General features: G+C 39.1%; 1 protein-coding gene across 1 annotated transcript; it reads left to right on the top strand.

The window, feature by feature from the left end:
* Positions 1–223: 223 nt before the first annotated feature.
* LOC141806933 (uncharacterized) lies at positions 224–11,957 on the top strand. The gene is made up of 7 exons (XM_074692651.1): positions 224–391; positions 6,704–6,757; positions 6,853–6,927; positions 7,053–7,334; positions 10,716–10,847; positions 10,935–10,962; positions 11,053–11,957. The coding sequence occupies exons 2-7, from the start codon at positions 6,712–6,714 to the stop codon at positions 11,177–11,179; spliced, it is 690 nt and encodes a 229-aa protein (XP_074548752.1). The 5' UTR covers positions 224–391; positions 6,704–6,711; the 3' UTR covers positions 11,180–11,957.
* The last annotated feature ends 55 nt before the right edge of the window (positions 11,958–12,012 follow it).

The following is a 12,012-nucleotide window of genomic DNA, read 5'->3' as shown; positions in this document are numbered from 1 at the left end:
TCATATTATGCAACTCATCAACAAGTTCAAATAGGTCTCAGAGGTCCCAGGACAGTCAATTTAAAGTTGTTTGCCTCAAAATCCAGTTATTTTCTGGACTTCAGCCACTCTGTAAATCTCCTCTCCTGAGCACTCCTGAGAACAAGCTGTTTCTATGGGCGTGGCTCTACATGATAATGAGCTGCCCTGTCCACTACTCCTTCACAACTTCTTTGGACGAAGATGTGGCTTTTGCTCCACTGACATGCTGAAGTGTTTTCACACAGTGCGAAGATATGGCTCATAGAAGCGCCGTGGTTCAGTCATACCAGCTTGATCCAGAGTCTGACCCAGAGGGTGAGGCGCCTGAAGAAATCCAAACTCTACGGCTGCAGCAGGACGTTTCTGAGTGGTTAGTAACAAATATTATGTGTCTCGATATAAATTAACGTTAGCAGCTTGGTGCTAACCAGAGTTATATGACCATACCGAGCAGAAAGAACTGTGTGCTGCCTGGACTATTAGTTTTTCCAGAGGGACATCTATCAACCAAACTAAACTGCAGCAGTAACACACACATTAGTGGTGATGCGTCCATAATAACAGCAGAGTGCGTTAGCTACCCTGTAGCACAACATTAGCTCCGCCGGGGGCTACAGCGACAAGTAGTTACATCAAAAGATAACATTATGTATATAAAGCTTGCTTCACGAGAAATATATGTCCATATATCTTCTCTTTAATGTCCCCTGATATTATTTATTCATATGTGTTAACGTAGTGTAAGGAAACTAAGTTACAAACCGTAACTTATGTTAGCTGCCATGCTAAAACCACATTCATCAGGCTATCACGCTAGGTAGAGCATATAGTAAAGCGACATAAATTAGTAAAACTTACAGCTCCCACATAGCTGGGTCACGGACAGTTGGTACAGAGCCATGCTTCAGCTTCAGGTTCTTGGTGAATCCTGCTTTGTACTGGCACTTGTTGAGAAAGCAGTCCGAAGTGAAATGGTGAGCACACACATACGACATTTTAGGAGTTGTTGTGGGTGCATGTCCACCAAAAGTAAAATTAATCCACTGCGTCTTCAACAACAGAGCAACCGCCGTGCTTTGCTCCTACCTTCGCCATGTTTATTTTAACGAAGCAGCCTGGCAGCCAAGGTGAAAAACGCTGCACAGATGGGGCAGTACAAGGAGCGGGCCTGGAGGAGTTACTTTTTGTTAGGATCATGACGTCATGCAGGGCAGATCTCAACTCCTGTGTTCGAGCGCACCTGAAAGCAAGCTTTGTCTGGAGCAAGCAAGAGAAGGAGACAATAGGATTTTCTCATTTCGAGGGTGTTTGTAGACAGGCTGGGGATGCATATTACTGTTACAAAACCAGTCTAAAGTGAATTTTGCATAATATGAGACCTTTAAGTTTTATGTAAATGTGTTAGAGCTGGCCAAGGACGATACAACTGTGATGCTCATCATGTTTAAAGATAACCATTGATTTATGGATCAAAATAAGCATAATTTCTAACTCTGTAAAGGTTGATGGTACATGATTCAAGGATATGATTAAATGTGTAATTTTAAAGGGTTAAAGTGATCTTGTAAGCGTACAAACATATTCACTTTATTAATTTCTTCTCGCTCTTACTATGTTCACTCTATTCGTAGATGTTTAAAGGTATCACTTTCAATAAAACTTTGTGAACCATCAGTTAATGAGTCAAATTGACACTACACATCTCCTGTCCACTATGAGACCCACTGCATCACCATAAAGTGACACCAAGAGCATGTAAAGACAAACAGGATCATTATCAATAAAACCAGAGAGGGACAGACTGGTAAAGACAGTTCCTGGCACTAAACATTTCACTGCAGGGTCCAGTTTTGTCCTGTGATTCAACAGATGAAATCTGTGCAGGGACAAACTTTGCACTCAGTTCCATCAGAAACTGCTCTACATGGTTGTGTGGGCCAGTTATCCTGATGGTGGCGCTAAAGACCAACCAATTATGCCAGGTGAGTTGCAAAAACCAGTACTTGGGAGCTTCTACCAATATGTAAGCTGGCTGGAATAATGCACCACTCTGCAATCAATCTCTGTTTAAAATGTAATTATTTTCAAGATGTCCCTTTATTCAGATGATAATACAGTGTATAAACAGGGAAAAATGAGTAGGGAATGACATTTAGCAAAGGTTTGGTGGTGGCACTGTTTAACCACTGAGCTAAATTTGCACCCCTAATCACTCTTTTTTTCCTCAAAATTGTTTATCTCCCATCCACCAATCTCCTAAAGCATTTATATGTTCCATGATGTCAGCAAACTTGCCTAATATCAGACTGTTCAAGAACAACGGATGCTTAGGACTGTCAAGATGTTGCACCTCACACTGCACTTCATACACACATCCTGTTACTTTTTTAGTAACTGTCACTTCAGCTGCCACTTCTGCATCACCCTATCTGTGCTGTATAATGTTACTCACACTGGTGTTCACCTGTTTATAAATGTCTTTATTTTTTATTTATTTTATTCAAACTTGTCCAATTTTAGTTTATTCTACCTTTTATTATTCTATTTTGTTTTTTTTGCACATTTGTTTTTTTACACTTTTCAGTTATTGTGTTCATTACTACATTACCATGTTGCTACTGCAACAATCCAATTCCCCTCCTAGAGATTAATGAAGTGTTATTTTATTTTATCATCTGTCACTCACTGATATGACTGCTTGTTCTGAAAATCCCTTTTACTCAGTTTGACACATAATACATTCTTACACATAGCATAGCAGCACCTTCCACAGCAAAAAAAAAAATGAAATCTAAGCAGGTGTTTGTCTTATTTTTTGTAAAAATTATCTTATAAGCAGGGGTGTCTCCAGATTTTTTTTCTTGGTGGGCAGGTTGGGACATCGACTGTGGAAGGGTGGCACACTAAAATCAAACTTTTTTTTTTTTTTAATGCTGTGCATAGATCCAAATAAAATAGTTGGCTAGAGTGTGTTTAACATAATTATATATTTGCAGCAAATAATAATACCCGCTGTGCAGCATAAAAAAGTCTTCAAACAGTCTATGAGGTCCAGGTTTTGAAACTTCAGGCAAATAAACTGATTGACAACTCATGGGTGGCTAGTGCCACCCCCTGCCACCCTGGTGGCCATGCACCTGCTTGTTAGTAGTGATGTGCGAATTAATAGCGAAATACCGATACTTCAGACAACAGCTCTCTATGCTCTAAAATTGATTCACAAACCAAAAATACTTTTGATACCTAAGTCATTTGGGGTAGGGTAACAGAAACAAAGCGAAAAACTGTCACCAAACTGGGAACTACTTTTTCTTCTGCCTGGGTAAGTCTGTAACACATAAACGCAGCTGCACACTGCTCAGTCTGTTACTCTCACTCTGACTCAGTCTCAGCCAATAGCCTGCAGTTTGTATAGGACAGAAAGGCAGAGCGCAAAAGGTGGGTGGAGTTTTTTAAGCACCACAAAGAGCCAAGACGCTGTTTGTGACACATGCAGAGCACTGTTGCTGGTGTAGTTGTTCGAATTAATAGGTGTGGTCATGAGATAAGATACAAAATTAAGACATGCTTCAATAAAAAGCTGAATGAGTTCACTTGAAGTCGTAATATGTGCATTAAGGAGATAATCTCATATAAGCTAAAAAGCCTATATTAATTCAGGTAAGGTTCCCTAAAGAATTGATCATTAAAGTGGATTACAGACACCAGGTGTCATTAAATTACACAGAACAATTGCAATAGAACAGTCACAGTAAGTTAAGAAAAATATGTACTATAAAAGATGAATAAAAAAAATAAAAGTGATCTAAATCTTAGTGAAATATTGTACCGGCAATATCAATTTAGTGAAACATTTTGAAATGGACTTTTTTTTAGATTTACCAGACACAGTGTATTTCCATTAAGTATCGGTATCTGATACCAGCCTGAATTTTACTCCGTGTCGGATCAAGAAGGAAAATGGTAGTATCGAACATCAGTTCCTATTAGGCTTAATATGGGCCACATTAACAATACAAGTCTTGTAAAAAAAAAATATTTCAACACATCAAAGACAAAATTGTTTGCTAACTTGGTTTTTAAGACAAATAAATATTTGCTCGTCAAGTTTTTTAAAAGAAACAGAATAAGGTTTTCTTATCCAATTGGAAGGGTTTTTTACTTGTTTGTTTTTTTTATTTGACTCTTAAAAATAAACTTTGGTGTCATTTTTGTCTTTTAATGCATTTTTTCTTAACTCATCAGATGTCTGAGGCTCATATTAAGTTTATGAGGATTTTTTTTTTTTTTACCCGGAAATAAGATTTCAGTTTCTCCAGTTTAAAGCTTTTATGCCCATCTCTCCTTCACTCCCTCTGTCTCTCTTCACCTCTAAACCCTCAGGTGACTCCCTCTTTCACTACCTGGTCATTTATCAGCCACGGTAGTCACTTTGAGACCAAACCAGTCAATATTTAAAGATGTAGTTAATCAAACACAGTCTACAGTGTTTGTACTTTTAAAGTCTTTACAAAAACTGAGGTGTGAGGTGCGTGTTTGTTTGCTAATACACACATCTTGCAAACGTCCTCCCATTATTCTTCTGTCATGTATTGGCAGGAGGGCCACAGCAGTGCGAATCAACAGGCATGACTGTAGCCAGCGGTACGGGGAGAATAATGAATGCGTAATGAATAATAGAAGAATAATGAAGAATAATGACTGGGGGAAAAGACATGCACACACACACACACACACACACACACACACATAGAGATAGATAATTATTTGGTATGGCCGTCTATCTTCCTCTCAGAGTGAGTGGTTCCTCTGTCCCCTCTGGTGTACACAGTTTCATTAAGAGGAAGTCACACATGTATGCCAAGAGTAAGTATACACCATGATCAGATACTAGTTCTGCAAACTAGAGACAGATATTGCCAGACACCTGAGTGCAAAAAGTGCAAAGACAGTGTATAGAAATATTGAAAGCAACAAATGTCACACTAGCTGCTGCTGTGAAAGCGTTAAGATGTCCCTGTAGATTAACAACTTGACTTCCTGAAGAAAATTTTAACTAAAAACTCTCCAGAATGTCAAAAATCATCTTGGATACTGAGAGATGAAAAACAAAATGAAGAAAACAAATTTAATAATAATAATAATAATAATAATAAAAGGTTAATGAAAACCTTTGTGTCTTTGCTCATTCTACATTTTTATTGTACTATTCTCAGTATTTTGGTGCATTAGATTAACTCTCTGACTTGTGAGTGATTCTGTTCTGATTCCATGCTGCTGTTGCTACATTTGCTATAGTAGCAGCTTTATATCGATTCATTGCCTCGTGCTGTGGAAGTTTTTTTAAAGCCGTATTGGATGGTTTTGGGTCTGCACTGAGAAAAAGCAGCTGATATTTGTTTTTTTTTCAGGTAATGGTTTTGACCACGGTGATGCAAGAAAAAACACTTACCAGATTTCAAGAGTGCATGTGAGGCTGGCATAAACCAAAACACTGAGTATCTTTGGGAGTCTGGCAGTGAAAACAGACACTGATGCTTTACAGTCGTTTTGTTTTCTGCTGTAAGGTAGCTTTATTCATTATTGTAAAGGTTCATTATTGACGCTTTGAGCATTTTTTTTTATTTTTTGATATTTGGGCAGATAATTTAATCATAATACTGTATTATTTATGTTTTAAAATTAGAGAGGATTTATAAGCACCGATAATCATACTGAGCTTGTGATTGTTGAAGCAGCCCATGAAACATTTCTAGACACCTTGTTTTTTTTTTTTTTGTTTGTTTTGTTTTGTTTTGTTTTGTTTTTTTTTGGGGGGGGGGTGCTTTCTATTATTTTTTCTTTTTGTTGTTGTTGTCGGGCTGAATTTGCACCCACTTAAAGATAGATATGGATATTTTAGAATTCAAACTTATTAGCAATAAACTTTGTATTGTGACTTTAATCATGTCAAATTAGAAATTCATTCCCACAATATTACAACTTTGATACAACTTAAAAGTTATATATTAAAAGTAAGATTCACCTCTAATTTTGACTTAATTCTGGTGACACTTAACAAAAAATCTGTTATTTTTGTTGTTGTTGCTGCTTTTGTCGTTATGTCATTCTGTCTGGTGTAATTATAGTGTATTATATATTTATACAAAAGTTTCTGCTTTTTGGCCACCATGATTATTAATTTTGGCCCAGTTAATGCTGTTAATTCTAATATTTGTTGAAACTGCAGAAAACTTTCTTTGCTTGTGTCTCCTCAGTTACACAGTCACTGTGTCTTTGTATACAAAAGGGTTTCATGTATGAGGTTTGGTCACTTTTTAGGAGCCACTGAGTAACATATGTCTTTGACGTCATGTTTTTAGTTAACGGCAGGTTTATCTCTTCACATTAGATCGTTTTCTGCCCCATCATCGAATGTCTTAATGCCAGAATGGAACAAAGCAGCAGATACACTCTGCTGCTCACCTTGTCTAAAAAATTAGAGAATGATCTGTCAATTTTCTGCTCAGTGTGAGGATAAACTATCTGTGAGAATGTCTGGAAAAAGGAACTTGAAACTTCCCTGAACCTCAGCTTCCCAGTCGTACACTTCCTGTATTAACACCTGTGCTTATTTGAAAAACACTCAACATTCATTCTTGTTCTCCTGAAGTCAGTGGAGCACCTGTTTTTTTTTTCTCAGCGAACATCATGCTCTGCTGCTTCTTCCTCCTGCTCCTTTTGTGTGGAGACACAGGTAAGGACTGTTTTGTTGATAAATGCTCCAACAGAATTCAGAGTTAAGGTTTCAAATATACTCTTAAGACTCATCCATGATTTTTGTTCCTACAGTGGAGTTTGGGATTACACATAAGGCTTTAAATACAACTCTCCAAGAAGTTACTACAATCTCAATGACTACAGAAGGTACCGTATGCAATGCTTCTAATCTACTTTCATTTAGATTCAGTGATATCTCTGAAACCAATGCGCTAAAGTTGCAGCTACATACAATTCTAATATTTCCTCCGTTGCTTGTCTGCCCCTTTCAGAAAAGCTGTCTTCTTTGCAGCTGGTGGCATCACCAGACTACCCAGTGGCAGAGGGTCAAATGGTCCACCTTCACTGTAGCGCTTCATCTGTGCCAAAGACTGTCATTTGGTCCTGGCAACATTTGGAAAACCAAACCTGGCACCATGCGGGCAATGAAAGTGATCTTACCCTCAGCAAACCAAAACAGAGTGGACTTTATCGCTGTCGGGCCATGAGCTTGCATTCTAGCTGGGGAGTCAGTCCAAACCACACAGTCCTCATCATCTCTATGCATCCAACAGGTTGGTGGGTCAAGATGAGTTCCTTCATGTTGGAGACAAAAACCGTCTCAGTCTCAAGCGCCCTGTAAAGCCACTGCTTCACTAAATCTCTCCTTCTCCTCGCTTCATAAACCTTTATTGTGTCTTTCAGTTCACTATTTAACCGCCACAACTTCTCTTTTGGTTCTTACTCATCACGTGTTACTTTGTACAGCAGCTAGCTGTTTGCACCGAAGCTCCCAAAACCTTTCCACAAAGTTTAATGTAAGTTAGCCTAAGATGACTTATGCTAATGTTTCCATACTAGCTACCATAAGATGATAAATGACCAGCAATTGCAGGTTTAACATGGTTTCCTTTTCCTAACTTTAGCCAGTTCAGTTTTATTTTATGATGTATTAAAGGTCCCATATTATGCTCTTTTTCTGCAGTTTAATACAGATCACTGATGTTTTTATGAAATGGTAGTAACATGTTTTGGTCCAAAAAGCCAATAAATCAAGCACAGCAGCATTGTTTCCAGGCTCTCATAGCCCCTCTGTTCAGAACGCTCTGATTTAGTGGGCGTGACCTTCATATGTAAATGTAAATGTAAACCCACCGCTGATACCGCCCCGATCTTCCACGTCACTGAGAGCACCGCCACGAGCTCTGAGTTCATAATGTTTAGAAAACATCGAAGCTCGTTTACCGTAACATTACAGGCTAAAACTACAGGCTAACCGCAGATAAAGTTAGCATCCTGAAGCTAACACAGAGACGGGGGGACACTGAGGAAAAGCTCTTACATCTGCTCCACAGCACACAGCATTTAAAACACTCACATTTCCAGGGTCTGAGGTTTGTTGGTGGATGGTTGGTAACGCGCCTGGATTCAGGACCAGTCTATTCACTAGCCCTCTGTTGTACTGTGCAAAGTTGGAAGAGCAGTCGGTCGTGAAGTGACTAGCACACATGTACAGGAATGGGAGGGGGTATCTGCTCTGGTGGATCAATCAGGTCAGACTTGCTCCTGATTGGTCAAGAAAGGAATCGCTGATGTCGGCAAATCCCCAAAGTCCAAACAGCTCGTTTTAGGTCAGGATTTTACATTCACAAGCACTACTAAGTACAGGTTTTGTCATTAAATATCACATTTTGTGGGCTGGGAGGAAAGCCAAAGACCCACAAATTTCACTAAAAGACTTAATACAGTGATTTTTGCATAATATGGGACCTTTAACTATGAAAACCTCACAGAGATTTGAAAAATCTTATATACAAAAAGTTATCAATCAAAGCACCCACATGCTGATGCATCTTTTTGCTCCTTCAATCTGCTTCTGAAAACATTTAGAGACAAATGCCAGGCTGCAGTTTTGAAAGAGAAAGAACCATTTTCAAGTGGTTTTGTCTTTGGTTTTGTAAGCATCGTGAGTTTTGATTTGACAGCATTTGAAACCAGTTTCAACTTTTGAAAGATGGCTGGCAGCGTCATAAGTTTCCTCATACCACAAACTCAGGTGTTGTAGCTGCAGTGGGTTGAATGATGTCCAGTTCCTTTCATGTCATTTTGTTTTCAGCAGGATAAAAAGAAAAGATAGGCCTATTCACTCACCCATAGCCAGATGAACGGAAGGTTAAAAGGTGAATTCTGTTGTTTCCACCGTGCTGCTTTCATGTCATGTGTGATGCAACAGGAAAAGTGATTCTGCTGATGTTGTTTCCCAGTAAATGAGAAGATGTGCAAGTGCAACGACACTGCTGCATTTCAGCCTAAAACTGTTGTACTGTAGACAGCCCTCATGAGATCACCCCTCATTGTGAGCGGGTGGTTTTGTGTAATGGAATTCTGACAGGGTGAGATGAGGAGTCAAGGCGAACACAAATGATTGTATGTATTAAAAAGATGTGTTTAGAGAGCTTAATATCCGCCCATTGACTGGGAAGCTGAACATTTCATCAGGAGACGATGTTAAACAAGGTTAACAGAACTTCTCCTGGGCTATTTATATTGACTTATCTGTCCTCTTTCAGTTCCTCTTCCTCTCAGAGCTTTACAGTGGAATACCTTTTAACATACATGGCATAAATGTCAAAATTTCAAGCATTGTTCCTCCTATCACTTCCACTTATGGTTTAATGAGAGGGTTTGTTGCTTTTTAGGGAGCTTTATACTGCCCCTCTGGTACCCCCATAGTGACTTTACAAAAATATCCCTGTTTTTCTCTCCCTGGTGTTTTAAAAAAACCTTATTATAGCATTTAAGCTGAAGCGCTTCCCTCAGCTGCTGGTCTCTGCTCCACAAATCCTGTTCTCAATGATTGGTCAGCCTTCTAGAGGCCTGTTAGGGGTAGACCTACGAGCAGACCCTGGTGTTTGAGGCCCATCCCTCCACAGTGTCACAAAACATTTAGGAGATCCTTATGACCCCATCATTTCAGCAAGTCTCATGAAGCTGTCTTGAAGAACATAAGACTAATTAGGGGGTTGGAAATCTGCCCAGGTTAAGCGTTGTGTACTGTTTTGAGAAAAATCTAATCCAGTAACCTAAAATGGGTTTTAGATCTATCAGCGTAGGTCAAGGAAAAGGGTTGACATAGACTTAACAGTCCATGTTTAGGTATTTTTCATACATTTATTTTCTGAACCGCTTATCCTGTTCAGGGTCACGGGTGGCTGGAGCCTATCCCAGGTGTCATTGGGCAAGAAGCGGGGTACACCCTGGACTGGTCGCCAGTCAATTGCAGGGCTGACACATAGAGGCAGACAAACATTCACGCACACACTCACACATAGGGACAATTTAGAGTGACCAATTAACCTGGTGAGCATGTTTTTGGGCTGTGGGAGGAAGCTGGAGGAACCGGTGAGAACCCACCCATGCACAGGGAGAACATGCAAACGCCACACAGAAAGGCCCACCCGCCAAGCTGGGAATCAAACCGGTGATGTCCTTGCTGTGAGGCTGCAGCTCTAACCGTTGCGCCACTATGCAGCCCTGTGTGTATTTTTTTATTTTTTTATTTTTTAATATTATAATTATTTTTATTTTAGTTTTTTTTTAATTATAGAACACATAAAGTGCTCTATTACATACTTGGGAGTGATCAGCACCTTATAGACGCACTCACCAGCTCTGCTACAGTTGCCTGGATATCAGTACGGTCACTATTTCTTGGCTCTCAAGGCCAGGCCAGTCTGAGACAGAAACTCAAGTTTATTTTGCTACAATGTCAACGGGTTATGATAAATTGTGGATAAATTGTGTCGGACACCTTTCCATGAACTGATTTATATGGTGTGTGTGATCAGGTTGTCCCAAGCATAAAATTTGCTCATAAGAATGAATAATTGTTACAGTTACCTAACATATCCCTGTGCAATTCTGTGCCCTCTCTTCTTTTTATTGGCCAACTATAGTTGGTGAGAATTTAGGAATCGCTGCCTTCGTTCTCATCCTAGTGGTCTTGGTCATCAGCCTTGCTGTGCTTTCTTGGATAAGCTGGAAAACATTTGGTGACAAACTTAAGACCTCCATGACTGCAACTAAAGGTAAACACCATTTTAGATCATTTTCTGTCTAATCACCTTTTTAGCCAGTTTTCTGTAAATAATGGAATTTTCTTTGTTTTCTTTAAGGTTCCCCTGGACCTGAAAAGTCTCCAAAGTAAGACTACAAGGGGGGGAAATGTTCTTGTCGCAAATGTATTGTTTGTTGTGTATATTGATGATATTTTGACATTTTTTTACTCACCAGGGGAGGTTTGCAACAGACTGAAGCTGACGGAGACGTCTACATTAATTACACAAACACCAACCCAGCCTACAGTGACCTGGACCCAGCCAGTATGAACGATGATAATGTGTACTCAAGTCTGTCATAAATGTTGGTGGAAGGTGTAGTTGTGCAATAAAAAAAGGACATGTGACGGCAATAGGAAGTGAAATAAAGATAAAGTTAGGTAATATTTATAGACAGAGCTCGGCTTTAACCCGATACATGAGATGACTGAAATATGTGCATTGATTGAGCCTGATTTTACTGTTTTATCTGATGTTTTGAAAATGGTACATCTTACAGATCTAGGTCCGATGCATGTCCAGTTATTAGAGATAAACTAAACGTGAAAAACAAAAATGGATTAGCGGCATGCATGAGGCAGGTTAACGCCCCACAGAGCATTATATTTGATAGAGGCACTATCGGAAGGATTACCACACCTTGTTCTGCAAAGCTTCCTTAAATTTTGAGATCATGTACTGCATTCAGAAACACCACACGCATGTTTCCTGACTTTCCCTTTATCCTTGTTTCTAAAATTCAATCATTGATTCACAAATAGGAGCTGTTGGTTCTGTCTATATTCTTAAAAAAAATGAAAGTTTTTTTTCCACAGAATTTTTTTTTTATTAGCTTTTGAATTAAATTTGCTGAATAAGGATTTTCCAGAAAGTTTCACAGACATATGACGTTGCGCACCTGCCTCGCTTTCATAGTGCAATTAGTTAACTGGCCAGTTATTTGCAGTCGTGCATGCAGCTAATGCTACCCTGCATGGGCAATGGGCAATACGTTAAGACTAATGATCCTGTTTGTATAATGACTGGATGTGCATACAGGTCCTGGTCTACTTAGACAAACACATTTCTTTTTAAACAGAAAGGACCCGTTAATAAAAAAAATGTGGTTAAAAAATATTAATCTCATTTTTGCAGA

The sequence above is a fragment of the Halichoeres trimaculatus genome, unplaced genomic scaffold, assembly GCF_033239565.1.
Source record: "Halichoeres trimaculatus isolate MK-OKI-2021-1 unplaced genomic scaffold, fHalTri1.1 fHalTri1_scaffold_17, whole genome shotgun sequence".
NCBI classification, from domain to species: domain Eukaryota; kingdom Metazoa; phylum Chordata; class Actinopteri; order Labriformes; family Labridae; genus Halichoeres; species Halichoeres trimaculatus.
Note: the sequence above shows the minus strand (reverse complement) of the source record. Positions and strands in the feature narration are given on the sequence as shown.